Genomic DNA, 27155 nt, shown 5'->3' with positions numbered 1-27155 from the left:
GGGAGGCGGGAGGCGGGAGGCGGGAGGCGGGAGGCGCCGGGGCCGTTTAAGCGGCCTCCCTCCCGCCCCCAGCCGCCCGGTCTGGCCCCGGCCCTGCCCCGACCCCCGGCCCGGCCCACGCCGCCCTGCCCCGCCAAGCGGTCCGCGGGGCACGCGGGCGGCCTCCGGAGCAGCCCAGGCCGATGCGGGCCGCGCGCCCTGCCGCCGGCGCCGACCAGACGGAGCTCCGGGGCCGCGAGAAGGAGCGGAGGATCAATGCGGTTCAAGAACCGATTCCAGCGGTGAGAGAGGGATGGCGCCCCTGCCCCGCCGCTGCCGCCAGCGGGTCCCAGATCCCGCCTCGGCCGGCGCGGGTCCGGGCTGCTTACCTGGATGCATCATCCCCCGCGGAGCCCGCACCTTGCGGGGGGTGGGGGGGCAGCTCCCGGGGGGGGGGTTCCCACCGTGCGGCCCCTGGGCGATCCCCCTCCTCCGAGGACCGCGATCTCGTGCGTGGCCCGGGTTCCCGGACCCCGAGCCGCGAGCCCCGGGCCTGCCCTCCTTCCAGGCGATCGCGTTGCTCAGCCCACTTCATCCTGCCCGACCCCCATCCCGCCAGGGCTCGCGCCCTTCTCTGCCGACCGGAACCCCAGCCGCAGACGCCGACCCCGGGCCCTCCGCCCTGGCTCTGGCCTCCACCCCTCGTTCCCTGCTTTGGGGGCGCGCGGAACAGGGGCCCGGCAGCTGCTGCGCCCCGCGGCGAGATCTGTCAACCCGGGTGCTGGGTGCTGGGTGTTCTGGTGCTTTGTCTGCGATCGGCCCTAGCCACGGGGAAACTGAGGCATGCTCCCGTGCTGCAGCCTTGCGGGCCGGGGCCGGGCCTTGCCAGTGCTGTTCGCTTGCAGGGTTAGCGTCCAAGGGCGGTGCAGTGTCGGGCACCGCGAAGGGGCAGGTTAGCCTTCGGGTGGCGAGAGCTGCTGTGGAGGCGCCCGTGTTAGGAAACGAGGAGGAGGAACCGAGGAGGCGCCACCGGAAGGTTGGCCGGCAGCTCCTGCACGGGAGGGCGGAGGGCCGGGGGGGGGGGGGGGGGCGGGGGGACGCCAGCCCCGGGAGGCGCGGTGGCCTTAATCCGGACTCGGGTCTCTGACATTAGCAACGGATGGAGGCTGGCCCATGGTTCTCAGAGGGAGCCCTGGGCCTGCTCTTTCCCCCCTTCTAATGCTTCTTCGTTCTAAGTGGGTGAAAGTTCATCGCCCCTGTGTCTCACTCTCCATCCTTTGTCTGAATCTGTCAGCCGTGGCCCCATTCCCAGACCTTCGCTAGTGTGCAGTGATGGGGAATTTGAAAGAAGCCAAGAAACGCAGGAAAAATCTTCCAAGGAGGGTATTGTTCCACACATTGTATTTCAGAATTTCAGACTGCACTTTTTTCCCTTTCCAACTCCTTAATCCTTTGATGCCCACTCACCCCATTATGCTTCTTTCTTCTCATTCCTCCCTCAGTCCCAAAGGGTAAAGGAGCCAAAAATGCACATAGAAAGAGTTGAGGTGGGCTGTGCCATTAGAAGAGTGATGGGTTTGAAGACTTGGGTTAACTTCTGAATATTGCTCATCACTCAGGGTGTTAAATGCCTGGCACTATTCCCGTGGTGGGAACAGATCAGTGCCTGTATAGGCAAAAAGGACCCATGGTGTCTGGCTTTAGAACATGAAGTCAGGAATGAGGTTGGAGGGGCTTTAAGGCAGAAAGTAACATGCATTCAGGCATGATTGGTAAAGCCCTGTGCATGTGGTTTGTTTGATTTGGTTTTACTTCTTTGAACATCTGTGCTCTTCCTGTTTTCAGAGAACAGTGGCAATATTCTGTGAAATTACCCTTCTTTATTTGATTGAATTTGTATTTCTTTCCTATCCTTTGAATTCTCCTCTAGAAAGAAAAAAAGCCTCCCCCCTCCACTTTATTTTGCACAAACATTAAAACAACGTTAAGAGAAATGGGAAACAACAACAACAACAACAAAACACCTTCATTTCAGATCCTACCTTCTTAGTTGATTGAACTACTCTTGCCGGATGCTAACCTACCCAGTCTTTATTATCAGTGTAGTAATGTGATTTTGTGCTATACTTCATTCATTTAAAAATGAAAAATAGAGGCATTTTATTTTGGTGTGGCATAGACGTTGTATAATTTTCTCACTAACTGCACGCTATCAATGGATATTTAACATTTATTTTCTTGATGGCACCTACACCTACCCTGATTTTCTTTGAAGATTGAATGATAGCATAATTTCTTATTTTTCTGTTACAGACAAAATTGGAAAGCCGTTTCTCAAAGTCCAAAGATCTTGGACATAAAGCCTGCAAATACAAATTAACAAAAAAAGTACTGATTTTTATGGTGTACAACATTAAAATGCTGGGAGTACTATTCATCATCTCTTAGAGCCATGTTCCTTATATATCTTTTGAGCATCCAGAAAAGTTATAGGTAGGTAGGTTACAGAGAAACTGGAGGGAGGGACATACTGTCTTTGAATGCATGTGCCACCTCTCCTGATAGATTCATCAGGACTCCCTTGAAGAGCATCTGATTGCAGCAAAAACAATTCATTAGGCCATAGTTTGTGGCTATGCCTAAGTGACAAGAAATGAACACCTTTCTGGTTTGTTCATAATGGAAATTTGGTGGTCGTTGTGGCTTTGGATAAATTTCCAGAGTTCTGCCTTTTCTGCAGAGGAAGGCTGTGAGGAAATTTAGCCCACTGTCTTAAGTGGAGGGCTTTTAAGCATGCTTGGCTTCTCAAAAAGTTTAGGATGTGGAGAAATGCCACTGGGACACAGAGCCGTATTTTCTCTTGCTTTATCCTTTCCACATCTGCGTCTCCCCACACCCTCCTCTCCCAGAGTCATTTTCTCTTATCACTGCATCCCTGGCTGATTAGAATAATTGCTTACATTTATTGAGTGCTTACTTGTGCCAGGCAGTGACTGGGTATTTGTGTATTACTCATCTCATTCTCAACTCTAACCCTGGAAGACAGATTTTATACCCATTTAATAGACAAGCAAATAGGGTTGGAGAATAAAAGGGAGCTTGCCACAGTCACATGGCTAAGAAAGGGCAGATCGGTTTCAATTCAGTTTCCTGTCTCTCTCCACCACGCATACTGCCATTTCACCTTTTTCTGTCTCCCTGTTCACGCAATATCATGTGTACAGTGCGGAGGCCCAGGACCCACAGAGCTTCTGTATGGTGGTGTTGGTGCATACTCATTTCTCCAGTCTTGGCCACTGAAAATCCGAGGAAAAGTATGCTCCTTGCCTCAGTGCCAGCCTTGTGACCACTGGTTAGCTTTAAACTGATGATGTGATAAAGTACCTTATTCACAAGTGTTAGGGTCTCCCAGCACTGCCTGTTGCTTTTTTTTTTAAACACATGTTTTTCAAAACATTGAATTACAGGCATGGGGTAGTCTTCTTATACATATGCCTTCTCCCTTATTTAATTACTACGTTAAATGTCTTCCACCACTATCACCACCTCTGGCATTGGACACTTTTCCAGAACACCATGCTCACTCATAAACTGGCTAATATAATAAGATACTAAGCCAGTAGGAGTTGGCTTATGTTGCTCCATCAAGTGCTGTTTGAAAGAACCTTGGAATATCCATGGTTTTAGCCTTTAAGAATTTTCTTTTCATGAGATTCAAGGTTCTTTTGGTCCTAAGACTGCCTATTTCTCTTTGTTACATACAGAACCTATTGGATTCCTAGTGAAAATAACTGGCAATGGGATATCTCTCCCTTAGATAAAATAGTTAACAACAGGCAGAATTTTTTCTTTCTTTCTTTCTTTCTTTCTTTCTTTCTTTCTTTCTTTCTTTCTTTCTTATTTATTTATTTATTTTTAGAGTCTTTCTTTCTTTCTTTTCTTTTTTTCTTCTCTCTTTTTCTTTCTTTCTTTCATTCATTCAGCATTTACTTACTAAGTTCCAGCAAGAAGTTGGGTATTGTGCTTGGGACTGGAAATGAAATGGCAGACAAAAAGGCTATGGAATTCACATTACAGTGGGGAAAGATGGAAAAAAAAAATGCTCAAGTTGAAAAAAAACAATTTTTACTAATTGTAATAAGGGCTCTGCTAGGTTGGGGAAGGCTGAAATGATACTTTAGGTAGGATGGTCAGGAAAGGCTTTGAGGGAGTGATATTTAAGCTGAGCTTGACAGGTAAGGAGAGTTGAACCTTCTGGAGAAGAATGTTCTAGGCAAAAATAAACAGCAAACACAAATGCCCTAAGCCAGACAAGACCTTGGTGGTTTGAGGAGCAGAAAGGATGTGGTGTAGCTGGAGGGTGGAGAGTGAGAGGAAGGTGGCTTCCTGAGGCTGCAGAAGCAGTGGGCCCAGCTTGTGGGCCACTTGGGGAAGCCAAAGGCAGGTTTTAAGCCAAAGTTGGGATGTATGCTGTGATCTGGTTTTCATAGACTATTGTGACTGCTGAATCAAGAAAAGAGTCTATATGGGGACAAGCAAGGAGACTGGTTAAGAGATTCATGTTTGTATAGACTGGAAATGTAAATGTCTTGATGGGTAAGGTAGGGTCTGTGGAACTGTAGAGAGGTAGGCTGATCTGGAATATATTGGGAAGTAGTATGGACAATACTTGTATTTGGAGAAGGGGAATACATAGGAATCAAGGACAACTTCTGGGATTTGACCTTGGGCCTCACAGATCTGCTGGTTGGTCACAGATCTACATTCAGAAGGCACACTGCTTTGGGCTATCTGTTCTTTCCTTTTTTTTTTTTTTTTAATATTTTTATTTTATTTTAGTTTATTTATTCATGGGGCGGGGGGGGGGGCAGAGATATAGGCAGAGAGAGAAGCAGGCTCCTCACATGGAGCCTGATGTGGGACTCGATCCCGGCATTCCAGGATCATGCCCTGAGCCAAAGGCAGACGCTCAACCACTGAGCCACCCAGGCATCCCTCTGTTCTTTCTCTCAAGGTTTTGAAATTTTGTCATGGGGGATTGGAGGCTTAAGAATGCTGGGTAAGGAGGAAGCAAGAGAGAGTGTTGAAAGACAGCTAGGAGATGAGAAAACCAACCTGACTAAAAATAGTTTTATTAGGGGTGCCTGGGCGTCTCCCTTAAGCATCAGTTTCTTGGTTTTGGCTCCGGTCATGAACTCAGGGTTCTGAGATCAAGCTCTGCTTCTGGCTCAGTGCTGTGCATGGAACCTGCTTTAGAGTCTCCCTCTCCCGCTGCCCCTCCCCCCCTCAAAAATTAAATAATAGCTTTTTAAAAGTGTGTTTTCCATACCCAGGACTAAATCACCTTCCCTCAAACCCTGTAAAAATATTAGTGGATACCCTCTTCTAGCATCAGATAACTGGATAACCCTTAGTGTTACTCAGCCTTAAGGTAGAGGCGGCTTCCATAAATGGGTGCTGTTTTCTATAACACTTGAGAACCTTTTTCATTCTTTTTTGGGGAAGAGAATAGAATAGGTTCAGTGAGTGGGAGTTAATTTGCATTTTACTTCTACTTTTCCATTTAGCTTTTAGGAATGATTCCTTCAGGAGGCTCTGTTGGAGGCTTGATTGTACCCTGGCAGATGAGAGAAATGGGGAAATTGCATTGTAAATTTCTCAGCAGAACCCATTGTGGGGTGGTTTTCAGTGAGCTCCAGACGGTGATGGGCTCCTTGCAGACTTGCTCTTCTCTTGCCTTATTCCATGAATCTGGCTCTGGCCATAAGAGACTACCTTTAGCCACATGGGTGGGATATTTTTCTCTACAACTTATGAGTTTATTTTTATCCTGAGTGATCCAGGTGGGCAGGGACTAAGCTGTCACAAACATGGCCACCCAGCTTCTTTGCTTTTAGGAGAAAATGTGAAAGTCTATCCCTGTTGCTGTGTAATGGCTTGACTATTTTTAGATTGGGCTGCCAGAGATATAAATTGCTATTTTAGTCTTCAGCCTGGTGGTGGGTAGACAAACCCTACTTACTGTGCCCTAAACAGAACACTCTCAATATAATCTAGTCTCTACCATCTTGCAGCCTTGCTCTTTACCCTTTAAAAATTCCTAATAGGGTATGCTACTTATAGCTCTGTTGTTATGTCTGGGGGTAATGATGAGGTACATCCTTGAATGCTTGGGATGCCTTTGAAGCATTCTTCTCAAGAGTGCAATTATTTTCCTTTTTACTAATAAGAGCTATGTAGCAACACTCTTGTCCCTTAGGAAATTAGTAAAATTACTTAAAGGATTAGCAGGGGAGAAAAGGCTTATTTTATCTATGTGCAAGAATAGCTTGGATAAATTATGGAGCTGTTAACTGTATGCTTCTCTTAAACAGTTTTCAAACCATCTGGCAAATTTCATTCAATACCGTATATTCTGCACACTAGTTAGATAACTAACCCATTGGTGGTCCAAGAGAAATATCTTCACTGTCCCAGATTCATTCCGCAATGGATTTTCCACCTGAACTCTGTGTATTGGGTTAACAGGAACTGCCACTTTCTTATTTATTTGCTCTAAGGATAACAAGCCCTTTTATTTTTTTAAAAAAGATTTATTTATTTTATTTTTGTTTTTTAAAGATTTACTTATTAGAGAAAGCAGGAGCAGAAGGAAGAGGCAGAGGGAGAGGGAGAAACCAGCTCCCCATTGAGCAGGGAGCCCGATGTAGGGCTCCATCGCAGGACCCTGGATCATGGTCTGAGCCGAAGACGGACACTTAACCTACTGAGCCACCCAAGCACCCCTAACAAACAGGCCCTTTCAATTCAGGGAGAAAATGCTAGTCTTTCGTTCCTAAGCCAGGCACTGTTTAGGATGGCTTGACCATGTGCTTCAGACCTGGTTCTGCCATTTGGTTCAGCCTGGTACCATTTTTCATCATGGTAATTAAATAAGATATAACTAGTCAGAACTCAGTAGCATCAGGTGACTCTCCCCTTTTCCCCATCTTAAACTAGCTCATGCAAAAGGATAATTTATAATAGCTCAAAGCCTGTTGATGTCTTGCAGGCTCCAAGCACAGGAATGCAGCAGGGCCTCTGAGACCTGAGTGCTGTTGGATCTCTTCTACCTCTCTTTGTTTCTCTGCATCTGCTTCTTTTGGGCAGCTGCTTTTTTATCTTCCTGAATTTACATCTGCCTTTCCAGAGAACAGACAGACTAAGCCAACATCCTTCATGAAACATGGCACGAGTGTGGGTTGGGTTTTGGAGGATCCTCATCTACACACTGAAGTGGAAGGATGTGGAAGGATGCTGTTCATATGTTCGGGTCCCATGGTAGTCACGGTTTTCACCTATTCATGCTATTTCCACAAAGTGGGCCCAAAGGGAATTATGGAATATGGGTATGTGTCTATATGTATAACAGATTTTGATATTTAGATCCATACATACATTTGTGTGTATGTATGAATTTTATAGCCAGAATATTAGGTACTAGTTATATATTTGGATTTGAAAGCAAACTGTTTTTAACTCTGGAAGAATTCAGGTAAAAACATACCTCCAGTTTAGGTGACTTAGAGGCAACCAGGCATCATTTATTTAAGCTGTCTGGTGCTGGAACAGATAATACGATATAGGGAAACTAGTTGTATGGGCCTGCTGATTGTGAAACATAGGGTGTAAAGATTTATAAGCTTTATACATTTCGAGAGAGAAAATTGAAACCTTGCATTGTATCCCTTTCCTTTGAATGGCAGTTACTGGCATTTGTAAAGTTTAGAAAAATTCCCTTGCCTTTTTTACCTAGGATTTAAGATGTGGTTATGCCTTTTTTTAAATTGTTTGTTTTGTTTTGGTTTGGTTTTGGTTTTAGCATGGGGGGTTATAAGTTGAAGGGGGGTAGATATGATTGATTTCTGTTTGTTTTTGGTCGGTAGAGGTTTTTCTTTTGAGCAAACTGAAAGAATACTTAATCCAATAAACTAGGGCATTTGCTTTCGGATCATGGCTGTTGGCTCAGTTTACACCTGTTTAGTGGCTTTGGTCTTATTCCTGTAACTAGGCATTTCCAGCAGTGCCTCTTCAATTAGAATAGACCAAACGATACTGGCAGCCTTCCCCATTGTTCTTTATACACTTAGAGCTTATTTCACGTGATGTCTTTTTGTTTGTCCAGGTTCATGAACCACCGGGCCCCAGCCAATGGCCGCTACAAACCAACCTGTTACGAACATGCTGCTAACTGTTACACACATGCAGTGAGTACACATTCTGCCCTTTGCATCCTTCCCAGAGGACTCTGGTGGGAGGAGGGGCAATTATCTCTAAGACCCTCTGCCCATAGTTGGATGTACCTATCTATCTCTGTGACCTCACCTACCACAGCATGAGTGCTCTGACCTACTCCAGCTCTGTCCATCCTAAACTGATTTTCGCTGACAATATCTTCTTTAAAATAATAAAAATAGTGAATTACCTTAGTTCTAGGAAAACCAATGAAAACTACTTAGGAGGACTACCGGCTCTGGAATGAAGAGAATCACCTTTTCAAGACAGTCAGCTGTGTTCATGTGGCAAGGAAGATGCACAGATTTGTTGAAAAAGATTCTTTTTCTTACTAAGTGATCCCTTGAAACAGGTAGCCGTACTGTCCCAACTTCCACAGCATCCACTTTTCAGAGCAGATGTTACTCCACATTGTTGAAGAAAAAGCTGATTTGATCCCTAAATCCTTAGTGAACTTTTTTCTTCCTAATAAAAGCAAAACATGCTCATTTTAAGAAACTTAGAAAATACTGAAGAATGTATAAAAAATAAAATAAACTGCCCAGAGATTGATTAATGCTTTGGTGCATTTCTTCTCTTTGTGTGTGGTGTTTATGAATATGTATTTTCTTAGTTTTCCTGTTAATGTGTTATTGACATTGTCTTGTGTCATTATAAATTTCCCTTTATCTATGGTTTCATTATTCTCTTTGAAAGTTGCATTTAGTGAGACTTTTGAAGGAAAGGAGGTAGCTGCTATATAGTATGAAGATAAGAAAAAAAGGCCAATCTAATCCTTTCATGAAGAGTGTTTAGAACAAGTTCATGTAATTATTTTAGATAGTTTTAGTACAACACATAGTTTGTATACATATGTCATTAGAATAAAATTTGCTTGGATTCTAGTCGTGCCTTTTCATGTCTTTAATCTTCTTCCCCAAAGAATAATCATAAGGTTTTCTGTAAAGAAACAGTGATGCCAGGCAAACCCCAAATAAACTGGTTTCTGGTAGATTCCTTTATAATCTAATAGATCCATGCCACTGGTCATTCCTTAGCTAAATCAAATTTTATGAAGAATCTGTTTTATATATTATAGTAGTAGAATTCAGATAATACTTATTAATACTGAAACATCATCCCAATTTATCACCGGATGTCCTTTTGCCTTAAGGACTAAAAAGACCTTTATTTAAATAATTAATATGCTGGAATCTTGCCAAAGAGGAAAAATTAATACCTGACTAGCCTGCCCTGAATTCTGTAAAAGAGCTACAGTAATGAAATTTGGAGTAACCTCTCTAATGTACAATCTCCCTGGACCCATAGCTTAGATTCTGGGGACAAGAAGGATTTGCTGGAATTCTTTAGACTTGATCTACTCCTGTCTTTGCCTTAGTGACACAGTTATGTTGAAGTGAGCTTTGACCAGAGGATCAAAATGTTTAGAGTACCAGCTTGGACTAAAGAATGCATGGTCTAATTTATCTTCTATACCTGTCAGGATATCCATCTTTTTTTATTCTTGACCAAATGTTTGATGAATTTAACAGCTAAAAGTAAAATTATTTCCAAAGAATTATCCACAGGCCCATAAGGAAAAGTTTTGTATTTGTATGTGTATATTTAAGTCTAGGGCAGGATTAGGATATGAGGAATGTAAAGGTTTGAATAATAATTTATTCAATATATATAGTATATAATATGTAAGATATATAATAAAAGATTTCCTTTTCTTGTTGTTCCAATATACATCCATTATTTTTTCTATTTATCAACAAAGCACTGATGAAAGTTACAGGTACAGTGTACCATAATAGTTTCCATACCACTGGCCAATAAAAGTAATCAATAAAGTGTTTGTTAATTAGCATTATTTTGAGCACTTAAAATATAATATGGTTTGACTGTTGAGATGTACAGTTCACCTTTAGGAATGTTTTTGCCGGAGATGGACCTGAATGATCTCTTATGTCTTTTGGGTATGCTGTAAGTTAAGGAATACTTGTATAAAACAAAGTTAAGGAAAAACTGACAAAACCTCCACGTTAATTTTTTAGGACAGAAAATATCATCTTACTAAACTTACTAAACTCTCTCTGAGTTTTGACTTTCATAGAGCAATAAAATTTCTACAACAGACAAAACAAACTTCCATTGTCCTCATTTCATTAAAGAGAGAGGATACTTTAACATGAGAAAGTAGAAAGGACATAATCTCAAAATACATAAAGTTCTGTCTTACGAAAAACTACTTTATTGTCTTTAATTTTCTCATACCATCTGGGCCAATGAAAACTTCAGCATTTGAAAATTCAATGCTGATCTTATCTAAAGGATATATTTTGTTGCAAGAGGGCAGACATAGGTGTTGGGGACAAAAAGATTGCTCAAGTTTGCATTCTTTGCTAGGTATGCTTATTCTAATATCTAATAAAAGTTTATTTTTCCTGAGGATGTCCATTATTATAAAATGTTTACTACTCTTCAATTTTACAGGAAACCAAAAACTAAAAAGATGAAGTCTTCAAAAAAAAAAACTAATCATACTCCTACTCATATGATAGACACTGAAATTTGTGTTCATATGACTATAAACTTTGGCACAGAAAACAAAATTCTCTGTAAGATTATCTCTTAAAATTACTTGAATAGGTATGAATGGATTAGTCTTGCTTACTTGAAAGGTGTTATTAAAAATGAAATAACCCCCTAATGCTTTCACTTTGCAGTAGATTCCAGATTGGTAGAATGTACAGATCCAAACTAAAAATCAGGACCTATGATTGCACAGTTGATTTTGTGTATGTGGTGTACATTTTAATACTTATGACCTCGATTCATTCACTTAACCCTTTGCTGAAATTTTGAGATTTCAGTAGATCATGGGGGAAATAGGAAAGAACATTTAAAAGTATGCCCTCCCTAAGAAATCTGGATACATGCTTGGTATTTGAATATTTTAAGTGCCTACTTTATTTTTATTTATTTATTTATTTATTTATTTATTTATTTATTTATTTATTTTTAAGATTTTATTTATTTATTCATGAGAGACACAGAGAGAGAGAGAGAGAGAGAGGCAGAGACATAGGCAGAGGGAGAAGCAGGCTCCCTGCAGGGAGCCCGATACGGAACTCAATCCTGGGACTCCAAGATCATGCCTTGGCCGAAGGTAGACGCTCACCGCTGAGCCACCCAGAGGTCCCAAAATGCCTACTCTAAATCACATTAGAGAATAGGATGAAATACATTCTTGTGTAATGAAATTAGGATAAAAAACAACTGCCTTGCAACAGTTGAGTAATGTTGCCTCCTTTACCTGCTTATTTGTGTACTGATTGGTGGGCACTGTTCCTGGGCCCTAAACAGCACTTGCTGTCCCCAGGGCAGCCACCAACCACCCCATCTGGCTCTTGTTAGGATTACCGAGGAGAGGCAAGTGTTTAAAATGATCTTTCTAAAATTGTCCCTGGGAATCCTATGTAATGTTTAAAAAGATTTTATTACTTGACAGAGCGCGAGCACAAGCAGGGGGAGTGGCAGGCAGAGGGAAAGGGAGAAGCAGGCTTCCCACTGAGCTTTGAGCTGGAGCAGGGCTGGATCCCAGGACTCTGGGATCATGACCAAAGGCAGACACTTAACTGACTGAGCCAGCCAGGAGCCCTGAAACCTATGTATTTTTAACGAAATTCTCAATATAGTAAAACCTAGGATATTTACTTTTCTTTGCCTTTCCCTCAGTTCCTCATTGTTCCAGCCATCGTGGGCAGTGCCCTCTTGCATCGGCTGTCAGACGACTGCTGGGAAAAGATCACCGCATGGATTTACGGGATGGGCCTCTGCGCCCTCTTCATCGTTTCCACAGTATTTCACATTGTGTCGTGGAAGAAGAGCCACTTAAGGTACCATTTGTGGCCTGCCCATTCGCCAGATCAGAATAGCTGACCCAGGCTAGCCTCCCATACCAGCATGTTTCAATCAGGTCAGAGCTACGGAGTGGATAGACCTTTTCTTGCCTTGTGGATTATAATGCTGTGCTGTTATCCAGGAAGATTCCTATGGATTGGACAGACTTTGAGAACCCCCATATGTATCTAAGAAAGCAGGCATTACTCATAAGCCACCAACAAAATTGCACAGCTTCCCCGGGACTTAGAATGTAAAATCCTGAGACTTGTCCTTTAAGGTTGTCAACTCACCAAGGACACCATAAGAACACAGCAGCTGTGGGGTAGTGACTAAGTACACTGACCTCGGAGTGCGCCCAGCCCTGCCACTTAGCTCAGTGTCAGTTACCTGACCCCACAGAGCTGCCATCTCTTCATCACTAAAATGACAATAATGATGCCCGACTCCCAGGGTTTTGGGATGGGTGAATGAGACAGTGCGTGCCAAAATGATTTGAAAATTACAAATAACCAGGGCTTGTAATATAAGGAGGTTGGCTACAGTTTGGGTTTATTGTTTTGCAAAGTTCAGCTTTCAGAATTAGGTCCTGTGTATCTTACTCAAACAGAATTCACATGTTTTGCTACTATTAGCTGTCAAGTACTTTGCAAGGCATACCAGGCCTGCTAGCCTCCTAATAAGAAGGACATGAATGCATTCCTCCTCTGAGTGAAGGATTAATTTGGGGGAATCTAAAGCGAGAAGCACACCATTTAGTTGCTTATGGAATGGATTCTGTACAACCTGAAAGTGCAAAATTTTGTTTTGTAAAAGGAGGATTCAGAGCAGACTTAAGAGTGTTTTAAAATACTAGAATATAGCTTTTGGTTTTACAGAATGTCCAAAAACATCTCAAACTATTCAAACAATCTATTATTAAAAAGACATGCTTTATCTAAGAATAGGGTTTGGGATTCGTGAGGTGATTACTGATTATCCTCAGTCATAGTGTCAGAATGAGAAGGATCCTTAGGGGTCATCTAATCCAAATGCCTTATTTTTCGCCTGAGGAATCTGAGTCTCAGAAGTGGCTTGCCTTGCTCCGGTCAGAAATACCAGCTGAGTCTGATTGTCCCAGACTTCTGACTCCCATACCCCTCTCAGTATTGCTTAAAGTTCCCAGCCTGCCAGCTTTGCCTATAGGGTGACAGCTTCTTGGACCTAAAATAAAACCACAGTATTGGATCACAAGGGCTTGCTGGGGCATGCTTACAAGAGAGCTTCAAAAGTCTCTGTCTCCCTAGCACACACTGTCACAAGGACCAGAGGCCAGAGTATTTCATTATCTTCCTGGCACAATCCAACGCTTGTGGTTGCCTTGGCTGACTTGGCTTTGATATCTAGATTTCTGAATCAATAGAGTTGTAGATACCTACTTCACTATTTAGGGCCTCCCTCCCAGGCTCTGGAGAAGAAAGTGTAATAGAAACCAGGCTTTCTTGAACCTTGAATTAGCACTGCTAGAGTTATAAGTGTGAATTTTTGCTCTGCCCTAAATTTTTTATGTATCCAAATCTAGGCTTATTTAGAAGCAAAAGAATGAACCTTTATTGAGTACCTATTGTGTGCTAGATGCTGTCCTAATGAACACATGGTCTAGGTGATCACACATACTCCTCACACATGCTCCTATGATAGAAATGTTGTCGTTTCTATTTACCCTGTGATATAAGTGAGGGTCAGAGAAGCTGGGATGAATCTTGAATAAAATTACAGGTCTGACTTTACCTGCTGTAACAAGTGCATAGCAGTCTAGAAAGCAGAATTAGAAAGGCCCTAGACATGATTAGGAATCACAATCATCCAAAGAGTTTAAAAAATAATAATAATAAAAGATTCTCTTCATCCCTCCATCCCCTATCCCATGTTCTAGCCATTTTAAAAATTACAATCTTCTGGACTAGTTTATGACTATATTTTATAAGCTTCCCAGATGATTGTGATAGGCAGTCAAGCTTGAGAAGCATTAATCTAGTGTTTGCTTTTTTAGATCCGAGACCTAAATTATTTTCCCTTTACTAACATATGACTAACAGTAGCCATGACTAAAACATCCTCAACTTGCTTTGGTCAACACCGTGTGTGTAGTGAGGCAAATTCTAAGGCCAGCACTCACCCAAGTTACAGGTATCACCCCTTGGACACTGAGAATGGATTCAAGACGATGCAGTGCATTCATACTTTTAAATCACCTTAGTAAAGGGCAGATTCTCTCTATAATCCACTGGTTGGCTAGACCTCAGTGAGCCAGATCTTTGTACACTTCCTGAATTTTCTGTTTTGGAAGGAAGAGCTCACTTAGAAATCCAGGTGGCTACCCATTTGCAGTAAATGTGCCCTTTTTGGTTTTGTTTTGTTACTGCTATTACTAAATTAGTTTTTGAATTTCCTTTATTATAACTTCTTGTATACATTAAGATATTTGAAATGAGAGCTTCTTTGAAGATGTTCTAGAAAGACATGAACTCCTTCATGCCCTGCACTATGATAGGGTTTGAGAGATGGTCTGCCCTCAAGGAATTTCATTTTTCTGTTACATCAGATCTAAAAGAAATGTAAAACAGCAGCACAGACAGATTTTGTTTATTTTAACCAGAATAAATTCAGAGCTGATTACTGTGGGGTCCTGCCCCCTGTATCTCATACATGGTGACTTGTATGTGCAAGCTTAAAATTAATATAAAGCTTTTACTTGTAGCTTTATATCATTAAAAATAGCTGTGGGACTTTGAGAGCCAAGTTATAACTGCCACAAGAAACTAGAACAGGAGTGGAAATTACAACATAGTGGAATGATAACCCATGCTGCAAGTCTAAAAATTTTCTAAAAACTTTGCCTAACTTGTTTTTCCCCCCACTAGGACAGTGGAGCATTGTTTTCACATGTGTGATAGAATGGTTATTTATTTCTTCATTGCTGCTTCTTATGCTCCATGGTAAGATCCTGTCTTTCTATTTTTTAAGGTAGTGTTTTTGGGATAGAATCTCTGTCTTCTTTCCCTAACTTCCTCATGTCCCTGCCCCGTGTGTATGTGTAGGGTAGTGCCCCTACTGCACTCCCTCCCACACACACGCATAGATGCTTTTTTTTTAAAAACTTGGGTCAGATTGTAGATTTTAAGGAAAAAACGTCACTGCTGTTCAGAATATATATCTGGCACTGGATTGTTCAAGAGGAAGTGCTAGGAACTGTGTGCTAGGTAGCACGCTCACTTTCAAAATATGTCACCTTAGCCTTCCACGTTCTTTCTATATACTTCTGCTGCTGCTCAGAATGCTTGGAGATCTAATCATTTAAGTGGAAATGCTATAAATATGTATGAGGGAAACAAGCTCACTTTCAAAATTTATCCCATTTGTCTTCAGTTCACAGCACAGTAGCTACTATATATGGAGTGCACTTCTCATTTCATTAGCTGTATGAGTAAGATAACTAATTAATTAGCTATTTAAAACACTTAGTATTCTGGCTCAGTAGGTGGAGGCTGCAGCTTGATTCAGGGGTTGTGAGTTTGAGCCCTGTGTTGGGCATAGAGATTACTTAAATAAAAATAAAGTACTAAAAACAATAAAATACATCGCATTCTGCTCAATTTTTTAGTCTTTTGGTATACATGCCCTTTTGGTATACATAAGATAGAATCTTTTGTTTCCTGGAAACCTACAATTAAAGGAACGTGAGATTCCTTCTATCAAGACATGGTTCAGTTTTAAATACTCAGAAATTCACTTTGCTATAGTCACTAGAAACAGCAGGCTTCTACATTCTGACAAAGAAACTTAATTATCTATTAGAGTAAAAAGTGTGTTTTCTCCCTAATTGTCACTGTATTATAGTTCTGCATCATATTGGAGCAAGAACACTTACAGGATTTGGGGAAGTAATCCACAACTTAAAATAAGGAAATAAAATTTTTAAAAGCTAAAGAATCAAATATTATATTAAGCAACCTTTTCCCATGTAGTTTTCAATAGGCAGGTGGTGCCTTTTCTGTTTGGAAATAATAATTTTGTAGTCATAGTCAATCAGAATAACACTTGATTTTTTTCTCATAGCTATTCTTAATATTAAATGAATACAAATGAATTTGCAGCATCTTAAAATTCAGGCTTTACAAGAGCCCACAGTTAAATTCTGACAAAATGTCTTTCATAACATATGTTGAGCTAATTCTTCTCATGTTCTGCCTTGGCAGAGAGATGGTAATGGAGATACTTGGTCCATGTATTAAGTATCTGCTGTGGGTAGGTGATCCTGGTTGAGGATTCTGTTCAGGGTTCTTATTAAGCTTTGTAAGCAATCTGCTCCCAAATATATTATCAGAATTAAGCTGATTTGACAGCAGTCTGCCTAATAAGGAAAGTCGGGCATCACAGGTGTGGTGGGACTCACTTCTGCATATCTCCTTTTAGCTGGTTCTATTTTTAAACCACGTTGGAACTAATTCTAAGTCTTAAAGGTCAACTAACAATTTTATCTTTGAATTATTAATTTTACCGAAATTGCCTAAATACCTCCATGACCTGTTGAATGCCTTTTCATCCTGCTTTTATGCTAGCACTTGCCCAGTTTTTAAGCCTAGAGGAAAACACAGGTCCTATGAATTCCCTTCATTTATCACTTCTGTTCTTTGTTGTCATGTTTACATTTTTTAGGTTAAATCTCCGCGAACTTGGACCCCTGGCATCTCATATGCGCTGGTTTATCTGGCTCATGGCAGCTGGAGGAACCATTTATGTATTTCTCTACCATGAAAAGTAAGAGAAAATAATTTACATTTGATAGTTTTAAAATTAACAGCCTAAATTTTATCTACATTACAACATAATTTGCTTTTTATATTTGTACTTCAGAATAGTAGAAATACATAAACAATATATACTGCTTTTAACAAATCTTCGAAACCATTTGGTATTCATTATTGGTAGATAATTGCTTTGGGAAGAACTGAATGGCACATGTGTGATAGGATGCATTTGAGGGACAAGATGGACTACTATTTTAGTTGGATGTTACTTCACATCCACCGGACACTTGACCTTATCAGCAAACTAGCCTTATCCTCTGTGATTTTTACTTATCACAGGAGAAAAATAACTGCTTTTCAAGCTTTCACTGAAGATTGAAGTTAATAGATAAGCACCAGAACAACACTCACCTCCCTTTTGGGTTCATACCGAAAAGACTTCCAAACTGGGATTCTCTGAGGAAGGGAATATTTGGAAGAGCATCCAAACTCTTAATATCCAAACCATAGGGCACATTTTTTAACCTGTTATTTATAGTCCATAGTCATAAGTGTTAAGCAATATAAAAAGGAAAGCTTATTGAAATTTAGCATCATAGCCCTAGAGGAGACCTTCAAAGTCATCTATTCCAGCTACATGCTTAAAAAAAATGAAGCCATTTAGGATGTGCATCAAATTAGCAATTCATCTAGAAGTAGGACCCAAGTGTCCTAGTTTCTACTCCATGGCTCTTTTCATTATTTCACATACCTGAACTTGAGAAATTCACAAGCATGAAATCATTGTCCTTGAATGCAGTTTACTAGCTTATCTATTGCTATTGGCAGAATAGCTTTCATATACAAACATAACTTGTGTTTATCATAAATTATTAAGTTGTTTCTTCTTTTCAGAAGAAAATGGCAGTTTTCACTAACTTCTGACTTTGAAAGTCACTTAAATGCATCTTTGACCACAATTAACAATTCTGAGTAGTGTTATGTAGTATGTATATAAATCCAAGGGAACAGTTTGCTTCTTGGGCTCAAACTTGACCCTAACTTACATCCTTAAATAAAATAGAAAGTAAGGTGAAATAGATATTTTTTCTCCTATTCCAGGCCTCCTTTTATACCAAACCCACAAATCCATTCTTCCCAGTTCCATGATAATAAGGTTACTTTCTGGTGGACTCTGAGTATAAAACATGGAGAATGAGATGTGATTGGCCCTTGGTTATTTGGTTGGGCAGATATTAGGGAGTACCTAAATCGTGCCAGGTGCTGTGCTAGGCCTTACAAATCCAAATATAAATGAAACTTGGCCACTGCCTCCAAGGAACTTAGAGCTTACTTTGATTAGGCAGAAACGTAAGTTGAATTTTATTTTTTTATTTTTATTTTTTTAATTTTTTTTTAATTTTTATTTATTTATGATAGTCACAGAGAGAGAGAGAGAGAGAGAGAGAGAGAGAGAGAGAGGCAGAGACACAGGCAGAGGGAGAAGCAGGCTCCATGCACCAGGAGCCTGATGTGGGATTCGATCCCGGGTCTCCAGGATCGGGCCCTGGGCCAAAGGCAGGCGCCAAACCACTGCGCCACCCAGGGATCCCCTTGAATTTTAATACAGTGTGTTTCTTAGCATTTTCAGACATTCTGTAGCCTAATGCGATGAGCCTTACAAGTCAGAGTTTGTGCAGATGCAAAATAGAGACAAAACTAAATGCCCTTTATTCCTTAGGGCTTCCATCCCTTTGCCACTGATAAACCCGGCCCCACACGGCATCTCTGTCCTTCTTCATAATTTCAACTTCTTGTAGCTGTGGATTGGAGTGATGATGAAGGCAAATACTCTGGGATTGGGAGGGGGAAATGCATGGTGGATTAGATGCAATAGTAACACTTTTGGTAGCAAACATTTTCCAAATCGCATGTGGCATTTGATGCCATTTCAATCCTGTAAGAAATACTAGTTCATTGTGACTCAACTGTAGTATTTTAATTAGAGGCCGAAAGGTCTCCTACTGGGAAAATATGTTCATTGGAATAGTTTAAGAATTTGCATTTTTCTCTCAAAGGAGGAGGGAAGCTGGTATGGAAATGATCTAAGTATTACAGGAACATAAAATTAGCTGCCTTTCTATCCTGCAGGTATAAGGTGGTTGAACTCTTTTTCTATCTCACAATGGGATTTTCTCCAGCTTTGGTGGTGACGTCAATGGTAAGAAATGGCTTCATAATTTTAAGTATTTCACCTTATTTCTTTTTGAATTGCTGGGACTCTTCTTTCTGAAGTTATGATGTGTCTATTATTAACTGGAGACTCCAAAGAAAAAGTATATAACAACAAAGTCCCTGCAATCTATAGGAGCTACTGGTTGTAGTTTGGGGAAGTTATATACTGAAGTATGTTTCTTTCCATATAATAATCTTCTGTATGTGTTTCTTTTGGAGAACCATTCTGTTCACCCCACCCCTTTCCTACCCTTCTCCCAAAGAGGCATGCAGTCATCTGCAGATAGATATTTCTGCCTGAATTGTTGGGTGTCTCAACCATAAATCCATGGAGGAGGGTAATTTTTTGGATGTCTTATAATGAAAAAACTATAAATTACTGACTTCCTAAATCTTAAAAGGACAACAAGAGGTCGGTTGTGTCAATATTTTATTTAGTATTTCCCAAGTCTTCACTCTTACTTTTCTTTCACTTACTTGCTTTTAAGTTGTATTATTTCTCTTTCTCAGGAAAGTGACTTTTTTTTTGTTTTTTTCTAACTTTACTTGAAAATTTTAAGGACTTTCGTAGGTGGAAGTATAACATTACCTGTAGTAGGTGGTCAGTGTATATATTTTGAACTCCCTTTCAAATTGAATTGCTGTTGAGAAATCCATGTGTATCTATCACTCAGTTTGAAAATAAAGCATATGGTTATAGCCTTGTGATCCCATCCAGCTGGCTACTTTGTACCATTAGCTTATGTAGTGCCATTAGCTCCAGTGTCTTATGCTCTACATTTTTTGGCATTAGCCACTATGTTAATTAAGGAATTCATAATGTATCTAGTTTGAATTCTTTTCTCAGTCTACAAAGGTCAGAAGAATTGTACCTATAATTTCATTCCTGAGCTCATAGGCACATTATAAGAATGTATATAGCCCCTACCATGGTCACAAAAACACCTGTAAAAGACTTAGGAGCTATAGGTTTGCGCTTTTTTTTTTTTTTTCAGAGAATATGTCTTATGAAAATGTCACAAAATATGTTTCTTTAAGGTAAGAGCTTTATGATAGCTTTTGTAATTACCTAGCACCAAAAATAAATATAGTTTAGTTGGTAAAGGCAACAAGGAATAGTGAAGGGGAGGAGGTGAATGATGGAAACGAGAAAATCTGCCTTGAAGGCCATATTGTTAGAGGGCAAATCAGGACACCCAAAGCAACATAAAGCAGGGTCTGTACATGTAGGTTACTAATCATTAGAGTAGAACATCAAATAAATTCCCTCGGGGTATCATAGAAGCTGGTTTATCCAGTATTTTTACTAGCCTAAATCTTGGCATTTTCACAAGTTGTACAATAGCTGGTGACTAACGTTTATGATAGTCAAACAGGATAATCCTCATATTTCCCCCCATAGAACTTACCACCGAGCAGGAACCTAAAATTCATATAAATAAAAAGGTATCATAAAGTTTTTTAATGTCTTTGATTGGGAAAAGCATAGGCTGCTATGGGAGCACATGACCCAAGCACCAAAGGAAATGATGTTCAAGCTGATTCATAAAGAGAAAAAAGCCTAGAGATAGTAGGGATGATGCAAATTGGATAGGAAAGAATCTGGCATCAAGGAAGCCCTGGGAAGGGGGAAAGCACCAGCACCTTTGAAGTACTGAAAATAGTTCATTGTTTGGAATATGAGTGTGTGTGTACCTGTTTGAGTGTGCCTCTGCACAAGGTGGATAATTTTGCAGATAGCACAAGTCTTGTGATAAAGCTGGAGAGGGAGATAGAGACCAGATCAAAAAGAACCTCCTAAGCCATCTGAACTAACAAACAGTATGACTGGACACTAAAAGCTTTGGTTCTGGTCAGAATATTGGACTATCAGACTTACTCTTCTGCTGTAAAGAATGATTAAAAAAACAAAAAAACCTGGCAAAAATATTTGTTTCTTGGCATTGGACCACAGACACAAGGCTGTGTTCCTTGAGGGAATAGAAAGATGAGCTTCAAATTTGCCCCAATTTTCTCCCTGGGAACATTTTCCAAACTGCAACCAAAAAAAGTGAAACCAGAGAGCAGTAGTCAGGGTAGAGAAAACAGAAATCAGTATTTTAGCTACTGAGCCTGCTGCAGTTTTGGGGTAGGATCCTGGAGAAGAGAGAGCTTCACAGAGAAGTATCTCCAGAAATGTACAAAGGGATTTCCCTGAGTCCTTGCCCAGATACAAAGCTGAACATGTGCAGGGCAAGACTCTGCATGCCCTGGCCAAGAGTGGCTTTTGGAGAGTTGTGATATAATGAGAGTCCATAAGTGCCTGGTGCTGAAAGGTTGATCAGAGTCCAGCCAGCCACAGTGGAGAGACCATGCTGAACAACACAGGTGTTCAACTGAACCTAGCAAGTTGACCTCTACACCTTAGGAGAAGAACTATTCCAGCTCTAGAGTAAGGACTGTCCTGGATCTATTGTAACAAAGGCCAAAAACAAACCTGAAAAGGATAAAATTGATCCTCTGTACATAAACTGCCAGAACAAAACTCAACATTACTGAAGGGAAGACAGCAAAATCTATATATTAACAGTTTGGCATCCATTTATCCAAATATTACTAGATAAGCAAGAAGTAAGAAAATGTGACACCATGCACCTAAGGAAAAAGCAAGTCAATAGAAATAGATCCAAAGATGACAGAAATGTTGAAATTAGCATACAGGGACTTGAAAACATAATGAGTAAACAAATGAGCCTTAGAAAAGAAATGGAACTACAAAAAAGGAAGTGAGTAGAAATTCTAGATTTGAAAACAGTATATTAAGAAAAACATTTATTGGAGGGGTTAACAACAGATCGGATACTGCAGAAGAAAAGATCAGTAAACTTGAAAATGCATAGACACCTACAGACTGGAAGAAAATATTTGCTTTCTCTGTACGTATCTGGTAAAGGATATGTATATGGAATATGTAAAATAATCCAAATGAGTGATTAAGAATCAATCCTATAAAAGTGGGTGAAAGACTTGAACAGACACTTCACAAAGAAAGGTACATGAGCATCCAATAGGCCCTTGAAAAAGTGCTCAACATCATTAGTCATCAGAAAATTAAAATTAAAGTGAAATTAAAATAAAATGAAAATTAAAACCTCAATGTGCTACCAGAATATACCCTGGAGACTGACAACACCAAATTCTGGCAAAGATGTAAAATAACTGGAACCCCAACTCATCATTGGGGGTAATGTAATATGGTATAACTATTTTGGAAAATGGTTTAGCCATGTATCGTAAAATTAAACATAAATTTATGACTTAACAGGTACTACCCAACAGAAATGAAAACACCTACAAAAAGACTCCATAAGGCCCGGATGGAAAGAACTGATAAACAAATTAAATAAATCAAGGGAATGCTAAGTAATAATAAAACAGAATGATTGATATAGATAAGCATGTGCAGGAATCTCAGAAATGTGATAATTGTACAAAAAAAGAAGCCAGACACAAAAATAGGTGTACACTATAATTCCATATGTGAAGCTCTAAAACAGATAGACTTAGTCTGTGGTAATAGCAGAAGAGCAGTGGTTGCCTGGAAGAGATTGTCCAGGATTGGGAGAGGGTGTTGGGCTAGTTGCCTGTCTTGACTGAGGTACGGGTTAGATAGGTGTATGCATTTGTCAAAGCCCATGATGTTCACTTAATATTTATGCATTGCACTCTGTAAATTAATTATCAATTTAAAAAAAATTACCCATTTCCCCCCATTCCTCCCCAACAAAAGAATGTAAGTTCAGGAAACCAGACCACCTTGGTTCACATCCTGATTCTGACACTTAAGCACTTCATGGCCTTGAGCAAATTATGTAATCTCTCTGTTTTAGTTTTCTCCTCTGTAAAGATATGATACTAATAGTACCTAATATAGGGTTGTGAAGATTAAATGAGTAAATATATGGAAACACTTCAAAGAGTGCCTGGGATAAAGTAATAGGACAATGACACAGGTAATGAAGAGAACAGGTTTTGTTTTAGGATTAACTACATTCTGGTTCTCCGAAAGTTGGTAAGTTAAATGTGGTGTTTGAGGAACTATCTGTTACCAGAATATATGTCAGAACCATCCTCTATACTTGGCTTGGTCTCTTGCTTATTGTTTTAGCAGAGAGAAAAAAAAAAGTGGTATCTTTTGGGCTGTGCCCAGCTTTGTGGCTTTGTTCACGTTACTTCATTCCTCTGGTTCCATTCTCTTCATCTCTAAAATAAGGAGGTTGTTTTATATAAGACGAGTAACTTTTTACTGTTTGGGAATTACATTCCCCTTTGAGAATCTGATGAATACCTTCTAGAAAAATACCCCTAATGCACATACACATAGAATTTTGTATAATTAACGGATATCAGTTGCCTTGTAATCTTTAGGAAATAATAAATGTGTGGCATTTTGGGAGGGGGTTGTTTTGGGGGGTTTTGTTTGTTTGTTTTTGATAAAAACCGATCTGGCTGACTTTCATTTTTCAAAGGTTAATGAGAAACCTGTTGTCAGTCGACGTGGGTTGGCTCCTTCCCCATCTTTTGCTCGTACAAAAACCATGGGGTCTTAGTGAACTTCGAAAGGACTGATCCTTATATGTGGCCCTAGATCCTCATGCCTGGCTCTTAGCTCATGATTGTCCGTTGCTGCTGCTGTCTAGTTGCATGCGACCCATTCAGGTTGATGGCTGCGTTAGAGCTTTCCCATGCTCCCAGCTGGACCTGGCTGCAGTCCAAGGCTCTAGGGCTCACAGGCTTGCCCAGGCCTCTGGGACACCCACACAACCCATCCCCTTCCAAGGCCTTGCCAAAATCTGGCTTGGTTTTTTTCACCACCCTGCAGAACTTGAGGCCTTTCTATTCCTAGTCATCAAGAATCCAGGGGACTGACTTGTTCATCAGCCTCCTAAGCCCCGCCTCTGTTCTCTTCCCCTCATTCATACATCCTAGTTTAATTTTGAAGATGGGCCAAGTCTTCAAGCAGCCTAAAAATTCTCCTTTTTGTGTTATAAAGCACACATGACTGTTAACTTCCTGCTGAGCTAAAAAACACTTGGGCTCATAGACAAAATGGCCCGGCAACATCTAGAAGGTCAGGAAGTATGTTATCCTTCCCTGCTGTCTGATCTCTGAGGCCACTTGTAGCTGTAATTTGCCCATGTCAGCCATAAGGAAGCCGTAAGCTCACATAAGCAGGGGAAGTCTCAGCATAGAACAGAGTTTGAGGAGGATGGGGGAAGTGCGAACCTGGGCTGAGATGTCCATTATAAATGTGGCAGTGTGGATGTGCCTTGGTAGGGAAGGAAGCCCTTAAAGAAGGTGGAAAGTCAAAGATTATACTTGCTTAAAATGAACTCCTGTATCTGGATGGATTAGAGTCCGCTTCAGCATGCTGTAGGTGAGCGGAGTGTGCTGCTTTTTACAAGGGGGGCCGGTAACCGGACTGCCTGCCCCAATCAAGACAGCCCCCAAGGGTAATCCAGGTGGGTGCATGAGAGACTGAGGTTTAGTTCCTGTTTACAAATCAGGATTCTGTCTGGGAAGCTCCTTCATTATCTAGCTTTGGGGGAATTGCAGTGATCTCTTCAGTTTGTCACTTCAAGAGTAACATCAAAACCTCTTTCTTTTTTCCCTCTGTTGACAGAATAACACTGATGGACTTCATGAACTTGCCTGTGGGGGCATAATTTATTGCCTGGGAGTTGTGTTCTTCAAGAGTGATGGCATCATTCCATTTGCCCATGCCATCTGGCACCTGTTTGTGGCCACGGCAGCTGCGGTGCATTACTATGCCATTTGGAAATACCTTTATCGAAGTCCTACAGACTTTATGCGACATTTATGACCAATCTGTACTAGGTCTTAAAACCAGTATTATTTCAATTATGGCACTTGGGAGTAGGGTAAGCGCTGAAAATTGCACAGAGGAAAAAAAAAAAGACAACTGCACTGACTTTCTATCTTTTGAATATAATTACTGTGAAAGTCTAAAAGCTGTGTTCTAGAATTTTCCGCCTCACAGCAGATAAATAAGGTAGTGAATTAATTATTCATTCCATTCCACTATCATGAAGGACTCCGGATAGACTTGGCCAGCCGATGTTTACAAACAGAATTTTGTATTTTAATTTTACAGATTTTCCTACATGATTTTTCTAAATTACTAGGTCAGGTTGTAAAAGTCAGTGCAATAACAAAGATTCCTTTTTAAGAGAAAATTGTTTCTATCACTTTCCCATAAGCTGTGTGAAGAATCATGGACAGAACTTACACTACTTTTACCATGTTTCATCTTGGCATAACATGGTTATTTTTTAAATAGAAATTTTCATTTTTTGTAAATTTTTAAAGAATATTTCATTGAAGCGCATCTGCGGTTCCTCATTCATGTGAATTTTTGCAGCAAGCTGTCAACATTCCACAAATGAACAAACATTATACCTCTTCTGATAGTTTTATTAAGCATAGGGGGATTGCCAATTTTTAAAAACTGCGGTTTTCCAAACTTTTCTGCCAACCTCTGACTCTGAATTCCATGCTGCTTTGGGGCATATACTTGACCTAGTTTGGTTTACCAGTGATGGAAAAGTATTTTGATATCATTAACTTTTTCAAAAGATCCAACTTTTTCTCTATGCCTTTGCCATGTTTTCTTCAGGGTCTCTTTCTACAGTGGATGAGTATTCACAACTATATTATGATGGTATTATTAGAGTGGTCATCCACTGAAGATTCCTGAAGAGTATTATGAATTACAGTAAATAGTGGTATTGCTTGTTTGGTGCCCGTCAGTTAAGTCATTGTCACTTAGCTTAATATTATCAGTTTGATACTCATTTTCAGTTGTGGAATTAGATGCACAAATTCACATTCCTATCTTTCTTCTGTATCTCCTGATATACTTTTTTCTTTTCCGTAGAAGAATATTTAAAGCATTGTTTGACAGGTAGAAACTCATGCATCTGTAGTTCATGGGTTATATCCTGGCTCAGTCGAGTGGTATTTAATATATTATTTTTGGTTTTCCTTCAGTGTCTTATATTAAGATTAACATTAGTTGCTTTGTTTATTAATCTCCTATTGGTGTTTTAATAAATGAGATAACCTTGCCTTTAGATCTGTGCTCATATTGCCTGTTTGCTAGAATTGGGTTTGATCAGTGGAATAGTTGGTTTAACGACACATTTAGGCTTATTCATTGAAATGTTGTACTATATGGCTTTAAAAGAGGGTTTATTTTGGGTGTGCATATTTAGAATGCTTTAAGTGAATTACATGGGAATGAAGAACAGAACTGGTATTTGCTGATAAATTCTTACATAGGCAAGGTGCCCGGTGATAACACCAACCAGACCACCCCTATCTGCATGATTCTGAACATCCCGATGCCTGTTGTTTTGTGTATATTTTGTTTTTAATATATTAACTTTTGTGGATTCATTTAAAGTCTGCTCAAAAGTAACACTGTTGAAACCACTAAAATGTATGTAAAAAATTGTGCTATAGACTAGAATAAAATTGTTACTTGGATTTGTTCCATTGTCTCTAAATTAGATGACTGTGAAGATGATAATGCATTTTTGAGAGCTTGAGCTCATCTAGCATTTTAATTTGTATACTAGCCTTTTTTTTTTTTTTGAAAAGTCAGTCAACACAAATGCCGCCTGTCATCTAGAACTTTCTAGTCCACTTTTTAATAATTGAAATGCCAGAGCCAATTCAGACATTGAATCACATGTTTTCAGTTTGAAATATGCTAGTTGGGGCCTAAAGATCGTGAATTTTATAAATAATATATCTTTACCAAGAGAAGCCTTTTGGTTTAGTTTATAGAATATACTATAGAGCTGAAGTTACACACTGGTATATGAGCAACCAGACACACATCATATTGCAAACAAAGCCTGTGAATGTTCAACATCATTCTCCCCTTTTCTATGGTGCAGAAAGCAGAGTCAAAAAGGTTGGACTCCTTTCTCCAGAGTCAGGGAG

The 27155-nt window shown here is 40.1% G+C and overlaps 1 protein-coding gene across 6 annotated transcripts; it reads left to right on the top strand.

Moving 5' to 3' along the window:
- On the top strand, nucleotides 1-26693 carry MMD (monocyte to macrophage differentiation associated). 6 transcript variants are annotated; one of them, XM_055337663.1, is made up of 10 exons: nucleotides 9-281; nucleotides 548-1015; nucleotides 1274-1362; nucleotides 2293-2472; nucleotides 8144-8225; nucleotides 11977-12137; nucleotides 15045-15119; nucleotides 16840-16941; nucleotides 19062-19131; nucleotides 24808-26693. In XM_055337663.1, exons 4-10 carry the CDS (start codon nucleotides 2432-2434, stop codon nucleotides 25006-25008), a joined length of 732 nt encoding a protein of 243 aa, XP_055193638.1. In that variant the 5' UTR covers nucleotides 9-281; nucleotides 548-1015; nucleotides 1274-1362; nucleotides 2293-2431; the 3' UTR covers nucleotides 25009-26693. The 6 variants fall into 6 exon arrangements, 5 of the variants coding, with proteins under 5 accessions (XP_055193672.1, XP_055193638.1, XP_055193647.1 ...); XM_055337697.1 differs by lacking the exon at nucleotides 15045-15119 and having other exon boundaries at nucleotides 8-281; XM_055337672.1 differs by lacking the exon at nucleotides 548-1015.
- Nucleotides 26694-27155: the final 462 nt, after the last annotated feature.

Source organism: Nyctereutes procyonoides, unplaced genomic scaffold, assembly GCF_905146905.1.
Source record: "Nyctereutes procyonoides isolate TBG_1078 unplaced genomic scaffold, NYPRO_anot_genome, whole genome shotgun sequence".
NCBI lineage: Eukaryota > Metazoa > Chordata > Mammalia > Carnivora > Canidae > Nyctereutes > Nyctereutes procyonoides.
This window is presented reverse-complemented; position numbering and strand designations above follow the sequence as displayed.